We start from the raw sequence: 22,021 nt of genomic DNA, 5'->3' as shown, positions 1-22,021 counted from the left end.
TTTTAAGATAGCTGCTAAAGGCTTACTTTGAATCGTGTTATAAGCACGAATTATTTTATTTTTAGAAGCATAGATGATTTATGCGCACTTAAGTTGCATTAATTTTTATTGTATGTTTTTTATTTAGATTTATCTTCGAATTTTCTAGTAATTAAATAATTCTAATTGCTTTTAAAGGCACGACGCTAAACATTTTTTTTACTATTTTAAGTTTTCTTTTTTCTGTCAGAGACGAATTGTACAAATATTTTATGATAACAAAAGCCGTCACTATCCAAAAAGTAGTTTCGATTAATTTTTTTTTATTGTTTGGTAGTAAATCTATTTAATTTCAAAGGCATTACCCATCAACGAAATTGGCCGAAACATTTCTTAATAAGATTACATATTTATTTTTATTTACCTAATTTTATAAGTGTTAATGGTTTCATTCACTGAAATATTAATATTAAAAACATGTGTTTTCAATCCGTCCACTGAAATATTTTAATAAACATGTGAAAACATTTTTTTTTTTTAATTTTTCAAAATTTTGTTCAATAATGTAAAACGACGTTTTTAACACGCTTATATTAGCTTCACCTGTATGTATGTATGTTTGTATGTAACTCTCTAATATCATACCCATGCATAGGACGTCATCAGTTATATATATTTATTATACTACCGAAAATCATACTATACATATATACTTAGAACAAGCAACAAGCGTGTTTTTTAGTTTTTTAAACTATATTCTTATGAATTTGTAGTATATCTATATAACTCTATACATTATATTAAATTTTAGATACACAGTTTGATTTAGTCCAAGTAAAGTTATATTGTCATAAGTTGTACTAAAAATATTGTCTTCCCATAAAATTATTTTTAAGAATATAGGTAAAAAAAATATGACCGAGTATTATATGTTAAAAAATGGCGTCAATATAATAATAAGAATGACATAAAAGAAAACACATTAAGGAACCTAAAATATGGCATAAATTCTAGATTCAATAACAAAATTTCAAGTTGTCGCAATGTCTACGGTTGATTCCTAACAAATTGTTGTAGAATGAAAACTATTCAATTAGATCAGTGCATATGCATAATACACACAAAGTAAGTAAGAGCTACTGACTTATCCGTAACAATCAAAATTTCTCAGAAAAATCTATTATTTTGATTCTTGCAATCGATTTTTTTTATTGATAAATTACATATTCGTTATTACATCAAAAAACGATACGTTTGAACTCTCAGCATTTAAAGAAAAATTATTTTTTAGCCCATAAAGATATATCTGCGACGCCATCGTGGCCTCTTTTACTCGGGCAAAGTTTAATCCCTTTTTATTTTCGCAAAATTCATTTTTAGCGAATGTCCGTAAGTAACAAAAGGAGTACATTTGACAAATTTGAAGCCTATAAGTCCTAGTTCCGGAAAATTCGTGATAAGAGATTCAGTAAATGATATTCGCTTATTAACACAATCGTTATTATTTCTAGTATCACATAAAATATTTTAACTGGTTAAATTTTTTTCTAATTTTTTATTTAGGATTTGAGTAACTTAAGTTTTTATTTTATCTAAAGTTCTCTTCAATAATCACAGTAATATATTATAAATCAATTAACTGTTTAAACGGATTAAATACTTTGCTACCAATATCACGTTGTATTATTTTATTATTATCATACGATGTTTCTAGATTTTTGAAAGAGAAAGCTATTTAAAATTAAAGTGAAGGAGCATAATTACTTGCCAAAGGCTTAATTTTTAACAAGTCTAATTAATTAAATTCTTCATATAAGTACTGGACGGAACAAATGAATTTTTTCAGGATAATCACAATATTTTCAGCAGTACATACATACTTAAAGGTATTGAAGCAGGCCATTATTTTGTATATTTGCTGATAATAGGAAAAATCCAAACCCGATATTTATCGAAAATTTCACTAATATAGCTAGTAACGAACAAGTTCTACTAAACCAGTAGTAGAATCAAAGAACTGCCTGTCGTACGTACATTGTACAATTGTTGAACATAATTTGCTCAAGTTGGCTCAGTGGAATTGCGCCTTTACTAATATTATCGAAAATGTTAAAAAATTTAAATACGACATATTTTGGAAATATTGTGAAGTGTTAATTACGTAATTTGCAATCAAGTAACCAACAGATTTATTTAGATTTTAATTATCGATAAAACAGATTGCCACTAAATCACTCTAATTAATTCAATTTGAAATTAACTAGAGTAAATTATATTGTCTTCAGAAACTCAAGCATTTCAGAAACTAAATGGTTAGTAAAAATGACTTATTCTGTTAAAATCCAATACTTTCTTTACAGAAAAAGATCTTCTTATTTTTTCAACGTATCATGTCATTATTAGTTGTCACAGAAGTGGTTATTATCGAGTAAGCTCTTACATAATTCTATTTGAAATTAGTACACTCCAAATTACGTGAAACCTGTTTAAATTAATAATAATAATTTAAAATAATTTATATAATTTAAATTTATGAATCGCGAAGTCTTATCGAATAATCTAACTGTGTATCCATGATTTATGTATATTACAAGTACATAGTAACTATAAGTGAGTGGTTTTATTTATTAAATTTTTAAACGGTAATTAAATTATCTAAATATCATAACACAGCTGTCAAAATATTTACGACTAGCATTCAAATATTAATTTCTCGTTTAACGATATTTCAATTATAGCCGTTGGTCACCATAAACTTTCCAATTTCATATTAACAAAGCCGGGATTTTTTCTTTTCTCCCAATATTTACCATTATACTCCCATTGTTCTTCACCATCCGGAGTCATTTTTTTGCTGAAATATAAAAGATTAAATTAAGAGAATTACTAACTTTCAGTGTTTGAATATCAAGAAATATAGCTTTAAATAATTATTTAAAAGAGATATGTAGACGGTCTTTAACAGAAGAAGTTTTTCGAGGCTATTATTAAAAAAATTAAAATAATTATCCGTTCGAATGTATTGATGTTTGGAATCAATCTGCTCGAATTGAATCAGAGTTGACTTTTAAATGACCCTGAAAGGTCAATGTATCAAAAACCATTCTGTATTTTTGGTAGCCAAGGGCCTTACAGGCCTCTAGTGCTGTTATATATAATATATTTTGTATCTTGTTCATCTCAATAATCATGGCTAGCCGTGGAATAGCTGCATAGAAATCGAATGTTTAGTCCCGAGGGGAGGGGTGTTAGTTAACAAAAATCTCTCCATGACCTTATCTGGGAGGGAGCGAGAGTTAAAGAACATTCTTACATAATGTTTTGTAAGTCGAAATTTAATATTAGAAATCTAGTTCTATTTCAGAAACTGAATGGTTTTCTTCATTCTATAATGTACACTTTGATTTACATCATAATTTTAAAAGCTAAAATCTATTCATTTTATCCATTTTAAATGTTGTAAATAATAATTATAGTATATTCCTCCCTCGTATTAATCTTAATTTATTTGGAAAATAAAAAATGATTCTTTTATTTTCAAGCAACAATAGCATTCATTGAATGATTAAAAACGAGATAGAATCTTACGTAAGAAGAGAGAAGGGAATTTCGAGAAATCTTATGTACCCTTAAGTGGTGGTACGGGAGGGAGGGTGGTTTCAAAAATCGCCTAAATAAATGTCCCCAAACGCATTAAAAATATAAAAATTAATCAAGAAAATAAATTACTTACTTAAACCACAGTGGTTCAAAATTAATATTTTCAAGTTCATATTTTTTTCGTCGTTCACGTTGATTTTGTTCCAATTGTAATTTTAAACGTTCAGCAGCATCTAAATCACCACGTTCTAAGGCTCGTTGATCAGGACGTAAACGAGTATCAGTTATTGGTAACTGTGATACTTCAGGACCAAGCTCATTTAATTCAATTGCAAAACGTGTAAAACCATAATATAATTCATAGTCTTCAGGCATTGTACCTTGACGCCAAATACATTTAGCTGATGGTGCAACTCCGCAATATAATGCTTCTGACCATTTTCCAAATAATTTTCGCGCTACTTTACCATCAGGGGTTGTAATTACGCCATAAATTTCATGTCGTTTAGCAGACCAATAGCTCGCCTATACGAGGCATGATAGAAAATTGTTTATTTTTTTTAATTTATTACAAATTTTACAATACTAACCTTTACAAACGTTAATTTACAAACTATACCAGTGGTAAGGTTTGTTATTTTTAACTCTCCATATTGATCAACCCATCGCTGACCGCTAAATAAATTATGGACACATGTTGTAACCTTATTCCACTGGTAATGGTCACCAGTTTTTGGTAATTGGAGATTTACCATACCAAGTGGTTGAAATTCCATTGATTTGCCCCAAAATTTTGTTTTAATACGTGCATTTTGCCAAAATATAAAATTACGACTCTCAGCATGACATACACTTACGGGCGGATGATGTGAGACCTATAAATTAATTTCGATCAAATGTTATTATTTTTCGAAATACAATCAGGTAATAATTAGGTAGAAATGTGTCATAAGAAATTATAAATACCTGCTCAGAAATGAAACGAAAACCTTTATCTTCACGAATACATTCATATGTTTCACCCAACAATGGATTAAATGGTTTATTTCCAGCCCGAAAATATGAACTACCATAACTAGATACGGCAAAAGCAGCAACATACACCATACGCTCCAATGGATCATCTAATTCTGCAGCTTTATCTAATAATTCAGAATATTCTAATTCTTCACAAAGTCGCTAAAACAATAAAAAATCAGTGAGTGATTGTATCCTTCCAATGAAGCAATTCGATGAAAGTGAAACATCATTATTAGTTAATTATATTTATATACCGGGTGTTTTTTTAATTTGACATTTGCAAAAAAAAAAAAAAACCAATTAATCACTCAAATCCAAAAAAAAAAAAAAAAAAAAAAAAAAAACCGACTGTGTTAAATAAAACCTGAAAAAGAAGAAACAAGTCCAGTAGTTTATATAGCGACTGAACTTTTTTCTTCCTTTTCAGATTTTATTTAATGCAGTTGGGTTTTTATTTTTTTAATTATTTATTTTATTTGAGACTTTTTAGTGTCCCAGCACTCTCATTATACAATATTAAAACTTTAAAACCAATTTATTCTTCTTAATCAAATTTAAACATGTAACTTATATACATTTTTGTAATCTCCTTTTTTCTTTATTTTGATACCCTACTCGATGGGTTTTGTTTTTTTTTTAATGAAAACGTATGTTTTATTTTTTCAAAAGCATATCTAATAACACTTTGGTTTTTGAGATACGAATCTTTAGTCGTTTGGAAGATACGAATTAATAAAGAAATTTTCAAACAAATATACATCCATGTATACATACATACATACTCCTTGACAGTCGGTTAAAAGTTGTTACAAACAAAATATTGATCCTTTGAAAGTTTCGATCAATTACAAATGCATGTGTATTTTTAGGTGGATAGATTATAAATTAAATGGTGGTCAACATCACTTTTTCAAATGGAACCCTATATTTTTGTAGTTGGTTCGTTATGTTATAGGGAAAAAAGATAACTTTTATTTGAAAAATTTTTTTTCAATGCAAATTTTTTGTGATCTGAGCAAAAAATAACTAATAATAAATAAGTGTTTCTTATTTAAAAACAAAGTTTCTTACTTAAAAAAAAATTCTCAAAATCATTGAGAATTTTTTTAAATTTCTGTCATACATTTTTTTTTTTATCTTGCAAATGTCACGTTAAAAAACACCCTATTTACAGTTTTTTATTTTGAAAATTTCTCAATTAATACAAATAAGCGTAAAATTGTAGAAAATAAAATTTACTACAATTTTCATCTGACCATTTTCCGAAAAAAATGGCCAGAAGATGAATTGTAATAAATTTTATTTTCTATACGCTACATAAATTTTCATTATTGATAATGTTTGTTTTATTAATAAAAAAAATTAATTTAAACATACTTGTAACATATTTAAAGGCTCATTTAATGCAACCGGCATTGAAATTTGTGATAAATCTTTTCCAATGTTTTTGCATAATAAATTCCATAAAGATAGACCTTCGGTATCTGGACGTGGTACCGGTAAACGTGTCCGCCGGCCTGTCATACATTGTACAGTTGATTCACCCCTTTCATTCACTGAAACAATCATAAAAATTTAGTTTTAAAACGACAATAGGAATAAGAAAATTTGCAATTGCAATATTTTGTATATTTTCTGAAAACTTTATCATGAATGAGTTTTTTATTCCACTTAAATGTATCTATTAAAATTTAATATATTAGTAAACAAAATATTATAAGGTAGCTTTATCTTCTTGTTCATTTAGGACTCTTCCAAACTCAATTCCTAATTAAAATATATCTATCGATTATGCAAAATAAGGAACCCTTAAATTATTTTTTGTTAGCCCCAAAAAATTAATTAATTTTCGTGAAGAGTTTTAAAACTATAATATAAAATTTTCTAGGTGAAAAACTTTCTGATTTCGTGTTAACTTATTGATATTACTTACGAATGTTAGAAAAATTTGAATTGTAGGAAAGCTTCTTCAAATATAACATTGTATAGATTAAAATAAAAATAAAATTGAAACTAATGAATTTTCTATATAATTTTCAAGATAAAATCAACCTGAACACAAAATTTGACTAAAAATGAAAAATTATAGAATTTACACAACAAATGTAGTTTTCGAATAATTAATTTGTTAAATCGTTTCTCCTTAGTTACCATGGATTCAAACAATTAAAAAAGTTCAATAATTCTATTTTTCAAGTTACAATATGCGATCGAATGTGATAAGTAGTTTAAAAATATTTACTTATTCAAAAATACTTATTACTGTAAAATTTTTAATAATTTTAATTCAGTTACTTTTATGGACTGAAAATTGATTTAGTTTGCATTAGAATAATTCTCTGATGTATAAAAAAACTTATTAATAGACATGGAAACACTGATACAAAAATTCAAGCCATTTGTTACAATTATGGCGACCGTTAATTGGTCGAATTACATAATTATTAAAAAAAATGATAGTGCTGGTCGTTGATTCGTAATCGTAGGATGATTAAAAGATCTCATAACAGGCTGAATTTTATTTGTTTCCGACTAATTTTTGATCAATCTATCACAAAAATCATAATGAAATATAAAAATAGCTGTCATACCGCCATAAAGTGGTATGGCGACCATTTTGAAGCCGTCGAAAAAATATTGCAGGATTTCAACAATGGCTGCTCGAAAAGAATTAGTCAAAAAATAAGGCCGTTACACATAAAATGACAAGTTCTTATAATACAAGTTCTTTTTAATATTCTGCGATTACGCTCCGACGATCAACGATGAGATAATCAATAATCACTAATTTGACAAATTAAGAGTCACCATACTTGTAATAAATAAAATTTGAAATTTTAATCTTTTTTAAAATGATTCAATTTTAATAAAAATTTGATTTCTGTTATATCACAATTTGACGATAGATTAGTTTTTTTCACTGTTACAAATTAAATATTTACTTAAAATAGTTAAAAATTTACTTATTTATTAAATGAAATTGGGAATTTAATTGCGAATCGATGCTAATACGCCTCGAACGGTAATTTTAATTTTAAACGAAGATTTTATGATTGTTTAATAAAGCTAATGCTAATATTTTCTGTTTTTCAGATATTTATTAAAAAATTTGTTCGACATTTTTTTGCTCTGAACGTTTAAAATTCTACACAAGTATTATGTGAAAAAATAACTTTTATATTACATATACAGGGCATTCAAAAAGTATGAGAACAGTAGAATAACTTTACTTTGAAAAACAAAAAAAAAAACGTGTTTAATATGAAATTCTCTGGGCTGGGACAAGGGTTAACTTTAAAATATTAAATGAAAAGCCTCATTTTTTATTACAGGTTCAGATTTTATATATTAAAAAGGTAATTTTACTCTAAAATTATTCTTGAGTTATTCGATCGTTCTCATACTTTTTTTATATATACTGATAAAAATTTATATGTTTAAATCCAATATAAAGAAAAAAAATTCAAATACTTACAACTATGTGCAGCATTATATTCAGTTCCAATTTCAGAATTTTCTGAACTGACACTACCTTCTTCACTGGTGATACTACCTGCTTCAGAACTAGTATCACTTCCATCACAAGGTACAACAACTTCTGGCTCTAAATCTAATGTATCACCAATTTCATCATCACTTGGTCTAGACGGACCATCTGGTGGTGTAACAACATTGCTTATCACATCTTCCGCGTCATAGAATTCACTACCACTAACACAAGACGAACTATAACTTAACGATTGATTTAATTGACGACACACCTAAAATATAAAACAAATATCATTAATAATCTGTATTCGTCATATTAGGCTGCTACCATGTAACCGGAAAAGGATTTTTATATATTTTACAGTGACAAAACTGATAACGAACCACAAAACCATTAACCTAAATAGAATATTTAAAAATTTTTCTTTTACAGTTTTAGAAAATGTATTTTGTGTTTTACATTATAAGAAGACTGAATCCAGCGAATCAGATATTTTAATTGAAATAATTGCGCTGTTTCAACTTCAACTCCTAGCTTTTTTCTTTAAAAAGGCAATCTGTGTTTTTGAACTGTCGATATCACCAATTGAACAGTTTATTATTATTTTTCTAAAAGTTTTTATGGTAATTGAAATGCATATTTTTTATCTTTAGAATCCGACACTAAATAGCCCGCTACGTTTTTTTTTTGTGTAGCCTGTATAACAAAACAAGCTTACCTCAGAAGCTGGGCCAATTGAACTTAAATCAGATAAATCAGAATTTTCATGAATTTTAGCAATACGATTTCGCATTTCTTGATTTTGTTGAAGTGCTTGATTTAGACTAGATCTTAACGATGCTACCACAGAATTTAAACTAGCTGCATTTGGATTTACTGTTGTACTAGACGATTCTGCTTCTATTGCTGATTTAAGACGATTTCGTTCCGTTGTTAATGAGAATAAAACATTTTTTAAACTTCTATATACTAAAAATAAAAAAAAAAGGTTTATTTTAAAAACTCCTTGATAAAACTAAAATTTTCATCGGTTTTTCATCAAGAATATAAAATGAAAGAATTAAATAATAAACCCAGCCGTCGATTAAGAAAATAACATTGAAATCGATTTATCCGTTTGAAAGCTACGCTAGCTGCCACTAACATACAAACGCAAACATTTCAGATTTATAATACCTTCTTTTTTATTAGGGACAAAAAATATATAATTATTTTCTTTTTGTTAGACATGTTTAGCTGTACCAGGGCCGGCGGTTGAAGTTTACTATTACTAGTTAGGTCTGGCTACGGGCCTGTACAAAATAAAAGTATTTATTGATTTTTAAATATTTATTAATCAAAATTTATTTGCGTAACGCGAAGATTCTGTTACGCTTTGTATGGACTGAAATAAATTTATTTAATAATGCTTCCAAATCAAGTTTATCAGTGATTTCAGAATAAACGTGCAACAGAGCTATCGAATTGAGCCTGTCATGTAATAATGTTGTCTAAATTTTTAAAACAACGTAAAAAAAAACTTCTTTCATTAGAACATGAACATCCTGGCATCGTAATTAATAAGCGAACAAAGCGCACCAACTCTGGAATAAATCTTCGGTCAAATTTTATTAAGAACGGCACTACTTCTCTCAAGTTTTGTGCCAGCCTATTTTGTCTTTTTAACAATTGTAAAAACATGTCTCTATCACTTATCCATCGGTCTTTATTAAAGTCGTTATCATAAAATTTGATTATTTCATCTATATCTGTGGAATGTCCTAGAGGAAATATTTCCAACAATTAAAAAAATTTCGAGGAATCATTGTCGCATCGGCTTTTTAGGAAAGCCATTAGCTGGTCAATAACTTAAAAATAAGATTTTCTGAAAAACTCTTCAAGTGTTTTGAATTTTACGTTATCACTTTTACCATGATCGAGTCGCATACGAATTTTATGCTGACGCGGAACTTTAGGTTCACTAAGTTCAAGATCAATAGCTGCTTTTACATTTTTATCCTAAAATTCACCAAACTTTGAATTACGTGATGGATTCAAAACATAGGTTACAGCTTCTATCTTTTCATATGGTATAGCACGGGATGGCGAACCAATGACACGCGACACAATACTTCGGACACGCTACCCATGACAAAGTTCACTATGAACAACATTTATTAATAACTGAACTAATAACTGAGACATTGTAAAATTTTTATAAATAGTTTTTTATTTAATAATATTATTTTCCCAATAATCGCGAAATCAAAATTATTTGACGCCACGTCTAGGGCCTCATTAAACATTTCTTTAGAAAAAATGGCACGTTGATACATAACCGTTCGCAACCCTTGAGATAGGATAATATCAAAAGTAAGAAATCATCTACAATCATTGGCTCTGAATTCGGATATCCGAGGCGTCACTATAATAAATAAGTGCTTAAGATATTGAACAAAAATAAATAATGATTCAGTAATGCACGCAACAGAGCCGGGTTTATAACTAGGATTTAATAAATAAACTAACCATCTTTAGCAACTTTCCCATAATCTTCTTTTACTTGATATTCAGGTGCACAGCTTAAACAATGTCTATCACCAGCAACTCCTCCAGTATTATTCTGTAAACAATCTGAATTTGGTAAACTATGAGGTCGAGCAACAGAAGGTGCGATTGGTAAATTATTACTTGAATTAGAATTTGCAACACCGCCTCCACTCAATGATGTATTACTTGTACTTAATTGATTTGATATCGCTTGCGGTGAACTGTTTAATCCAGTAAACGAGCAAACCTAAAAAAATTACATGTAGAGGTTAAATATTTGATTATCGTATTTTGAACAGGTTTAATAGTTTTGAAACATACACTAAGTGGAGACGCATTATCAGCATTAGGTGTAAAGTTGGATGTCAAGTCTACACTACCTCCTTTCGAAGATTTCTTCTTTCTTAAACCAAATTTTTTTCTATCTTTTTTAACATTTGGTGAGAAACCTTCAGGATTAGGCTAATAACAAAATTTTTTCTTTATTCTTTGAATTATAGAAAAAAAATTAGGTAAATTTTAGCTAGTATTTAAATTATTGAAAAATTAAAATATTGTACTTAAACTTCAAATATTTGAAATTTTAAGTATTATCAATTATTCTGTGTGGATTTAAAGTATAAAACACAGCCCGTAATATGAATAACGACTTCAAGAAGATCCAAGGGAAAGCTAAACGACAAAGCAAACAATACTTTGAGTTTATTATTCAAATTTAATTTAAATAACATCATTAAGAGAGGAACAAAAGCCTTTGTGGCCGGAACCTGCAAGAGTAGATTTTTCGTTATCGGAGTTTGAAAATATGAAGGAGCGGAGTTTTGATATCCTGCTTAAACATGATCAAAACTTTGTGAAATTATCGTTTGGAATTATGGGTTTCATTTTTCTAAATCTCTCTCCAAAATGCAAAATTGGAGAAGAGGTGTAAATTACCATGCAAATCTTAATAAGAATAATTGAAATGGTCCCTCGAAGGTAAGCGTCGCAACATAAAAACAGATGTGCAAAAAACTTCTAAGGTGATAAGAACACAGTTTGAGACTTGTTTCCCGCTCAGGTGCATCTATTCACTACTATCATTCAAAAATGTTACTTAATGTTCAATTAAGAAACTTTAGGTATCTTCGTTAGTAAAAGATATAATCTTGTATGAACCATTTACTAACAATAGATGAATAGACGTTAGTTTACAAAATAATTAAAATAGTTGAAAATACATACAAGTAACGTAAGTGACTTCCCTTTGGCGAATCTACCGAACTTTCTCTATACTTTTACAAGACTTTTTCGAAAGTAGTGTGAAGGGAATTTGTCGGACACTATGATCACTTAATAACATTAATAATTATTAAACAATGAAATACTGCACCGATTAGCTTGTCTCGAACATGTCGTACTTAACTATTTTTGTTTTTGAATACGTACATGATTTGCTGAATTGTTTAATAATTATTAATGTTATCAAGTGGCCATAGTGTCCGACAAATTCCCTACTGCGTTTTTTCAGACCAATAGCTTAAATATGAAATTATCATGCTCATTTGAAAACGTAGCACTTTCGACTAAAGACGTGGAGAAAAAGTTTGGTTGACTCGCCAAAAGAAAGCCACTCACGAAGTTTCAAGTATGTATTGATCATTTAACAACAAGGGTGCTGTCCCGCGAATGTTATAAATATTATATAAACAAAAAATTCTTCTGAAAATAGGGCTAGACATTTTGAGGATTACAAATTTACGACGCCAAAAAAAATTATTTACGTAAAAAGTATTGTAAATCTTTAAATCATTCGGGAGAATAGCTAAAATATACCTAATTAATATCACATAGGAAAAAAAAAACAAATAGCAAATACTATCAGATATCATTCAAAAGGTAAAGTGCTGATACAGGTCTTCTCTAGAATTACTGAATTATTAAAAATTTTATGTGTAATAATTACATTGCAAAGATTATATTTATATTATTTAATTTAAAATTTACTTTCTTTTACTTTCTAAAGATAACCTGCATTTTAATAAACATCAATTGAGCCTTAATTTTTAACTTAAATAAAAATACTTCAATATTTCATATAAATTTAAAGGCCCGCCTTTCTATTGATGACATAATAATTTTGAAGAATAATTTAATAGTGGCATTTGGCAACGCTCGCAAGAAGCAAAATTTTTGTTGTGATTTTACAAAAGTAGTTTCGACATGGAGTTAATAAAAATAATTATTAATTGATCTCCTAGTTATATTTTTATAATAAAACACATTTGGTTACGAAGTAGAAAGGACAGAGACTTAGCAGCTCTGGCTGTAAATTCAAAGTATTTAAATTTTAAACGACTCTTTCTTGGAACCTATGATTCTCGAATCAAAAATCTCAATAAAAGTGGTTTGTTTTTCTATAAAAACCATCTTTGTTCAAATTGAATGAAGAAACGCGCAAAAAGCTAGATTTTTTCTATAAATTACTGCCTAAACTATTCGATTTACAAAAAAATGTTTGCGTTTTTATAAAGAACAACTGTTTAATATAAAATGTTCGTCTAATATTTTCCAGATGTGGATCAGAATGAGTTTAGACTTACATTTCGAGTTTCACGTTTAAGTCAATTTAAAAAAAAAACACCCGGTATATACAGTGTCCCCCCCGATAGAGATAACTATACTTGTAAATTTTCTTATTTTGCATTTTAAGAAAAAAATTCATTCTTTATAAGAAGTTTTGCTTCTACTTCTAAATAATGTATAGGGTAGCCAAAAATTTGGTATCACTATTTTTTTTTTCGGGTAAACTACCCTTCGTTTTTAAAAGTTGGTTAAAAGACAAAATGGTACTAAAAAAAGTTACTCGAAATTAACAATTATGACTCTACACAAAATATCAAGAAGATCTTTCCAACTTTGACAATTCCATTCTTAGTGAATGTTTATCCGAGAAAATAAATTTTCTTTTTAATTTTCTAAACTAGTTCACAAAAAAATACTCTCGGATAGTACCTGTAAATTGATTTATTAATATTTTCTTTGTTACGTTTTTTATAATTAGAGCTTTTGTTCAAATAAAAAATTATGCTATAATTAAAGTACACGGATCTTCTTAATATTTTGTATAGTCATAATTGTTAATTGCGAGTAACTTTTCTTAGTAACATTTCGTCAACTTATAAAAAAGAAGGGTAGTTTACCAAAAATAAAAATAGTGATTCAAAATTTTTGGCTACCCTGTACATTATTAAGAAGTTTTAAATATTCCTACATACTTTTCAGAATAAGCAAAACTTCTTATAAAGAATGACTTTTTTTCTTAAAATGCAAAATAAGGAAATTTACAAGTATAGTTTACCTCTATCCGACACACTGTATATATATGAAATTTATTTGAACCAAATCATTTATTTAGTTAGACTAAGGCTCATTTACAAGAAGTGGTACTCAAATATTCAACTGTTAATAACAAAAAATAAAAAAATAAAAACTATATTAAAATTAATAAAATTTTAAAAATAATTGTCTTGAGTGACTTTAAAAAAATACGATGGAGGGAGAATAAGCACAAACATACAACTTTATGAGTAATCCAAACCACTGAAAGGATTTGTGAACAAATTGAATCATCATTGTGATGGGAATCCCGATAATTATTTGGTGAATGATAACAGTTGAGAATTGGCATAGAAGCTAAAAGATGATTCTTCCAATTATGTTTTAATAAAATGTTCTTTCCGATATAGAAAAGCATAAAAAAAAAAAAATAAAAAAAAGTAAAAATAAAAAATGTGTTTTTTTTAAAGAACAGAAACACTAAAATTAATATTTTTAATACAAGTATTACAAGTACCTCAGATTCTCCGGTTGAATTCAATGCAACTTGTATTGTATCAATATTATCTATTAGTTTTCCAAGTTGATTTAAATTTTCTTGAATATGATTTAATTCTTTGTTAATTGAATCTAAATTTGGACCAGAATCAATTAACCAGGCTGCTAGTCGTCCACCAGTTGTTATAGCATTGCCCGAAGTAATTGGTTTCATACCACGTGTTAATGATCCATCACGGCTAATCACTTCAGGGGGTGTTAATGGTATTTCTAAAAAACAAAAACAAATCATTAAATAAACACTCACATCCTAAATCAAAACATTATTTCAAATTTTGTACGCTCGTGCTCGTTTCCGGAACTTCGGAGAAATAATTCTTGTAAGAGAAACTTGTAGGATTTGCAATGTCTCAATCACATATATTATATGAAGCTGTTCCTAAGAGTGAACTGTAAACATTTTATGTTAAAGAGAGCACCTTTAGGTGCAATTAGTGAGAATGATTCGACAATAAAAACGCGACGCTGTCTGTATATCAGATATATTTGGTGGCACAATACGCATTAAAAAATAAAGTGCAAAAATTAAAACCCCGATGACTACAAAATCACGCTCTAAAAAGTATGAAACAAGAAAATATTATCATTTGAATGTATTATTATAAGTAAAATCGTCATTACCTGAGGGGACCTCTAAGATTAAAAAGTTTTCCAGCGAATAGACCCCGACTGTAGTGACGATTTAAATTATAATAATACATTCAGATGATAATATTTAACTTGGAGCGTGATTGTAGTCGTCGGGGTTTTAGTTTTTGAACTTTATTTTATTTAAATAATTTTGGGGTTTTCTACATGGTACTTTGATTAACATAGTCTTACATTATTGTGAATAATTACATATAATATAAGACTCTATATATATCAAAGTACCATGATTAAATCACGTATAAATTAAGCAGTAATTTATTTACTGTCGTAGTAAATTATGTAATTTTAAGCCTATAACTAGCAGACAATCAAGGCGCTTTCATCGATACCTTATTTGTCACATTATGATAAGTAATTTAGAAGTTATGAGGGAATAGTTGAATATACATACAGCGCCACCCAAAATACATACATTTCTGTTAAACACATAACCTTCGCCGTCTTCGTAGTTAAAAAATGTTTATTTTTCAATTAGCAAATGTATTTGATAAGTAGCTAGTATCGCTTTTTTATTGAACGCAAGTATACATTAGGGATCCTGTAACATGGATCACAAGTTTTTTCGATAGCTGATATAATAGACACCATTAACATATTTTAAAAAATAGCTTTAAAAAACGCACAATATTAAATTTGGTCCCTGGTACTACTCCCTCCTTAACCATCAATAGGGTTGCCACCTCAAAATTCCGGGAAATAAACCAAAAAATCGGAAGATAGTGAAATTGATCTAAATATATCACCGAATTACAATACTGTTGGATATTTTTGATGTTTTGTGAATTTAGTTTTTCTATAATGAAAAATTTAAATAAATGTGTTTCAAGTAATTTAAACAAAAACTGTTCAGAATTGTCGAAAATACCTGCATATGAATTTACTCTGGAGAATTTATGTTGATATCGGGAGTCGAGAGAGACTACATGATTACGAGAGACCCCGATCAACTCTGAAGAGGTGGCAGCCCTAACTACAAAATTTCTTTATCTAGCGATTATTTCATACATACTATTTCGTGGTAATCCTGGACTGTCAATTTCTTCAAGAACAGCAATCGGAGCACGAATTAATGGTAATTCTTTACTTCCATAAGTTAATACATGCTGACGATACAAACGATGAGCTTTTAATCGTTGCACCCAACATTCAAATGTTTCGATTGTCTTTGCTTTTAAATGATAAATGAATTCTTCAGCATCAATATCTAAACGTTTTCGTTTTTCTTTTGTTGATATAACTGACAGACCTATATCCACAGAGCCATGTAATCGACCACGAGTAATATCATTTGGACTTTTTGCGTATACTAGTAAACCTTTTTCTAGTACAAAATATCGCTAAAAAATCAACAAAAATTTTGGGTTAGTTTATTTTCGTTTAAAATTTTGGAAATTTTAATTTTATAGTGTTGAAACATGCTAAACAATATGAAAGTAAAATTTTCGAAATAAAGAATGCTTACTATTTTTGGCTGACCGTAATTGTTAAACGACTTAAATTAGAGAAAAATCACATTCTTTTGATTTACGACAATTTTAATGCTTTTAAAACTATTAAGATCTTGAAAGATGAAACTTCCTTTCATCTTTGTTCTGTTTACTGAATAGAGAGGGACAATCCTACTAAGGAAGACTATCTACCATTTTAATTGGAACCTTTTTATAGATCACTTTATAGAGATAGAAATCAAACAATTGACTGAGTTAATTGTTGAAATACCATGTAAAGACAGTGGTGATAACGGAATCGTTTGTTTTTTAACGTCATGTAAGTAAAGAGAGATAGCCAGCCATACATACATGTCACACACACATGACAGATATTCCCATATAATACATGCTATACAATATTTGAATCTAATTTGCGCCCTCACGGGTAAACAGTGTTTTTTTCGAAAAAATGTTTCAAACAGAAGTTGTTTATTTTTTTATAAGGAACATTTCTTATTTTTTAACTCTTGTTCTATCTCTAACGGTTTACAAGATGGTTCCTACGGACTCAAGATCCGATTGACACGCCTGAGCATGCTGTAAAAATTTCAACTTGATATCTTTTTTCGTTTTTGAGTTATTGTGATGACAGAGGGACAGAAAGACAGACAGACGGACAACCGGTAATGGACTAATTAGGTGATTTTATGAACACCTATACCAAAATTTTATTCATAGCATCAATATTTTTAATTAACGAAATCAATCAGCTGCCAAACCTCAAAAGCACGCTTTAAACACAATAATAACAAATTTCTACAAAATAATTGCTATCAACGCATTCTATAATCTTTTTATTCAATGAAAACGATCAGCTGGATGACCTAATGAAAAGTTAATTTTTTTGACTATAGTGGCGCTGAGATCTTAAAAATACACTCGATATTAGGTGTTTCCAATAAATTTTCGTGTATGGACCCTAAAGCTAATGATAGCGCTCACAGAATCCAAAATACTATAGAAACATAATATAATATACCTCAAATACTTGACTATTATTTGACACTTCAAAATATCATTTCTATGCTTAAAGATTTTTATAAAGTTACAAATATATCGACTGGGCGCATTGGGCAAATATTTCAATTATGCTAAGATCTTTCTGTCTACAACACCCAACGAGCTTTGCAATAAAGAATCCAGTAAGTTAAAAAACTGTGTTTCAAAACTATGTCTAAATATCGGCTATACGTATACATCGAGATCGAATAATCTTAATAATAATAAGTAGCATGGGACATCGAAGAACATTTAGTGTCGTACTCAGTTCTTGGCCAGCTTGTAATCTTAATCTATAATAATTAAAATAACTATAATTAAAATTTACTTACTTTATGCCAACCTTTTAAAGGCCACTTTCGCTTTTTATGTAAATAGCCTGCATATCTTTCAGGCTTCGTGTCAAAACGTTGTCCATCTTTCAACCTACAAAACAAAATTATTTTAAAATTTTTTTCAACTTTCCCAATGAATTGTTTACATTTACTTACCCTTCTATAATTTCCCACTCACTTCCTCTTCGACGATTTCCCTTTTTTCGACCCACACCAGCTTCTCGTAATGGAACTAATTCCCGTAGATGTTCTGTCCCTACAAAACAAACAAAAATATCAATAATGCATTGTTTTTTAAATTGCTAAAGTTTTATTTACAATTGTAATTGTTATAAATTTTTAAATATTGACAGTAAATTTTATAGAAATGACATCTGGATGAAAAAAACATTTAGACCATAGTTTTACACATACAATTTTTGTTCTGTTCCGAAATTATGCCCTTGACGACGTAAGTTTTAGTTTACATGAACAAAAATTTGAAATTTTACCATGACACAGAAATTGATAAGATTATTAATATTAATGATTAGCCGAAACATGAGAAACTATGTTATGCAAGGTCATGATAAAATGCGATTTTAATTTGAATAAATTGATAGACGCCGGCAATTTCAGGAACACATTTCTACATAAAGCATCCCATAGATGATCAATGTTTTCATCCCGTATTCATTGTTTTATCTACGACTTGTTCTCAGTGGTGGATTTAAGGGTAAAAAATTTTTCAGGGTAAAAATTGTCTTTTTATAAAGAAATTTAAGTCGACAACATTCCAATTATTTCAGAAAAAACTTAAATTCCAACCAAAACCGACTATAATAACATCAAAGAGACTGTACACACAGTCGTTATTTATATTTTATCTCTCCGAAATAATTATCTTTCATAGATAAACGTCTCTAGGGCATACGACAGGCAAAAGTGTGTATAACCACAGCTAAGGCATTCGACTGCGCTTGCCTGAAACTTAATAGAGCACAGTTGAGAAAAACAGGACACTGTCGATTGCATTATAACTTTCATAATATTGGGATCTCTGATGATGTAATCGATTAGAGTATATGGTTTATTTTCCTATTTGAAGGTACTTTTAAATACTTTATTGCGTTTGCGGTTTTAATGGCTTGGACTTAATGTAGATATACGGTTTTAATAAATGAACCATTTTAATGAAGTTGCGCATATTGAAACTTAATGATTTACTGAAAAAGCAGTTCAAGAGCTGGCCAAGGGAGAATAATTTTCAAGGTTAAGGTGAAATCATAAAATTAAATGATGAAAATTAATGCAATGGAAGTATCTATCTCTCCTAGAACTGAAGGACAGTGTAAACTACATAGAAAACAGTCTTCTTTCTATTTGACAACTTACTTCATGATACCTTGAAGGACAATGGACTTTTTTCTTAAGAAAATTGTGGCTAATAATAACTACAATGGTTACAAGTTAAATTATAGGAATTAATAAACATTAATTCATTCATTTCAAGTGATATTTACTATGTCTTAACTATATGTTGTTGCTTCGAATAACTATATAAGTATGGATAATTTAATTTATTCTAATACAAATTATCGAAAAAATAATTATAGTACAATCATCCTAGATTTTTAAATTGCATTTTTGAGGGGAAGCCCGACTTTTTGGTTACAGTTTAGGGGTTGTCAATTTAAATTAGAAAACGCGGGATGCTACCCCTTTTGCGAAGGCCGTCATCTTGGCTATTGAATTTAGCGAAAACAGTTCCGAGAGAATATTTGTAGAGAATAAAATTCTCGCTAGGCTGTATTGCCCATTCCGCCAGTTTACAAATATTCGCTTTGTTCGGGAGTGCGCAACTTTGGCGACCTCTGGCGCGAGAACAACGAGTCATAGCAAACAATTGATTAGACAAGTATTATTGCTGTCTATAAATTTCATTGAGACTTTTTTTCCATTCCTGTTACCGAAAATGTTTAAATCGCAAAAAGGACTTTTGCACTAACATTTTCAGTAGATTGTTTAATATGTGCCTTACCCAAAAAACGCTCTTTGTAGAGAATGTTATTCTCTAAAAAAATGCTTTCAGCACTTTTTTCGATAAAATCAATAATGTAGCGGTTATTGAAAAAAAAAAACTTTGAACCAGATGGTGGCCTTCCCCCAATAGAGGCAACAAAATTCTTAATTAAGGTTGATATTTCACCCTTTCGATTCCCGTCAAGTAGATTACGATCGGATAAACTCAGGCCTTGTGATCTGTCCAAAGTGAACAAGCTTTTTTCAGACATTTAGTGCAAAAACTATTAGGCCGAATGAAACGTTACAAAGCTAATTTTGTTCGTTGATGTTTCAGCTAGAAGATAGAGAATTATTTGCAAATAAAAAGTCAATTGAAAAATAGGCACTTTTCTCATTTTTTCTTATTTTCAAAAATTTGTAACCAGTATCCTAAAGTGCGCCACTTACGAGTTATATCGCTTACAAGTAAAGTTATATAACTTTTGCCACTAGCGCTAACCTAGTGAACAATTGTTGAAAATTTTAGGAAAATGATCCATTATAAAATATTAATTAACCCTGTCTTGGCAAATATTTCATTGTTAGCCATTTAAAGTTAGTCTCAAAATTTTATTTTCGATTCAAAGTTTCCATGACAACAGTGCTATTTTAAATTATGATTCTTCACTGTTTTGTTTATAATGCTCATAAAATATTTTTACTTTTTGTCAATCCGAAACAAAAATGAATCTTAATAGACCTTTTCATCGATTTGCTTTTGTTTCGGACAGTTGGCAAAAAATTATTCAAACTAAGAAAGTTAAATATATTTAATTTTTTTCTAGCAGCGCTTTTTGACAAGTTTAGAAGATATAAGATATTTCTTTACTTTATTGAAAACAATCCGAAACAAAAAAGAATCATTTTGTAAATGAAATCCCTATTAAAATGAAAAAGAAGTTCTATTTTGTTTGTTTACTATATATTTAGATAGTGACTGCGGGTATATTATTAAATGAGCGAGCTACTATAATAATATTCGCGACTCCACTCATATAATTTAATATTTCTGTCTTGGAACCCCACCCACAGATCTATTAGTGATTGACTGATCTTGACATGGCCAAAAATGTTTGCCATATAGTTGCATCATGTGTTGTTTTCGGGCACTGATCACTTATCAGTAGGATATACTTTTGATAGTAGCCACAAGTATACATGGGCTTAAAATCAGAAGACTTTAAACATTTAATAATTACCTGATTCTCCGCTCAAACTATTTGATTCTGCATTACTCGCTTCTGAATCGCTACCATGGTGATTACTATGCTGTGAATTGGAGCCTGTTATATGTTTAATTTTCGTTCTTGGTGGAGGTAATGGTGATCGTTTCTTATCAATAATACTTTGAGTACGTTGAAATATACTTTGATTACCGCCAGTCTGTGGCTCACTGTTTGTGTGATGTACAATTGTTTTTGGTTTTTCAGTAGACATTTTCACCCCCGTCTTGGATAGATTTTATTTATAATGTTTGATTCAATAAAATAGCTCCCTTTTTCATCTTATAAATTTCCAAATAAAATAAAATTTATTTTGTTTTTTTTTCGTATATATCGTGATCAAATAAAACTATTTGTATATTAAACTTTGATTTTTTAAACCTTTGAAGGTAACTTATAAAAATTATTCAAACGAGCACATTAAATTATACATAATTAAATTAAATATTATAATATGTCATTGAAAAATTATTAATTACAATGATTGTTTAAAATAGAAAGAATATTAATCATTTAAAGTCATTTATTTAAAATATAAAAAGTTCTTAGTACTGAATTTCGAATTATTTATTACAAAGTTTTTTTTTTTTGTAAAAGTTTATTTTTAAACATTACTAATCATAAAATGTATTAATTCATACATATACACCTTAATTATGTCATAATATTTTCACCAATCAAAGTCATTAATTAACATTTAATATAAATTTACACAATTATTTATTAAATAGTAATATTAATATTTTGTTATTATTAATTAAAATATATTAATTTGTTTAGCTTTTT

At 28.7% G+C, this 22,021-nt stretch overlaps 1 protein-coding gene across 4 annotated transcripts; it reads right to left on the bottom strand.

Moving 5' to 3' along the window:
* Window positions 1–2,555: 2,555 nt before the first annotated feature.
* Window positions 2,556–21,565, bottom strand: LOC123305509 (oxysterol-binding protein-related protein 6-like). 4 transcript variants are annotated; one of them, XM_044887245.1, is made up of 15 exons: window positions 21,212–21,565; window positions 18,126–18,225; window positions 17,967–18,060; window positions 16,155–16,482; window positions 14,454–14,704; window positions 10,940–11,080; window positions 10,760–10,865; window positions 10,598–10,702; window positions 8,808–9,058; window positions 8,075–8,360; window positions 5,977–6,155; window positions 4,546–4,758; window positions 4,170–4,454; window positions 3,713–4,104; window positions 2,556–2,833 (listed from the first exon to the last, which is right to left on the bottom strand). In XM_044887245.1, exons 1-15 carry the CDS (start codon window positions 21,447–21,449, stop codon window positions 2,725–2,727), a joined length of 3,078 nt encoding a protein of 1,025 aa, XP_044743180.1. In that variant the 5' UTR covers window positions 21,450–21,565; the 3' UTR covers window positions 2,556–2,724. The 4 variants fall into 4 exon arrangements, with proteins under 4 accessions (XP_044743180.1, XP_044743179.1, XP_044743182.1 ...); XM_044887244.1 differs by having other exon boundaries at window positions 10,598–10,865; XM_044887247.1 differs by lacking the exon at window positions 10,940–11,080.
* Window positions 21,566–22,021: the final 456 nt, after the last annotated feature.

This window comes from Chrysoperla carnea, chromosome 1 (genome assembly GCF_905475395.1).
Source record: "Chrysoperla carnea chromosome 1, inChrCarn1.1, whole genome shotgun sequence".
NCBI classification, from domain to species: Eukaryota; Metazoa; Arthropoda; class Insecta; order Neuroptera; family Chrysopidae; genus Chrysoperla; species Chrysoperla carnea.
Note: the sequence above shows the minus strand (reverse complement) of the source record. Positions and strands in the feature narration are given on the sequence as shown.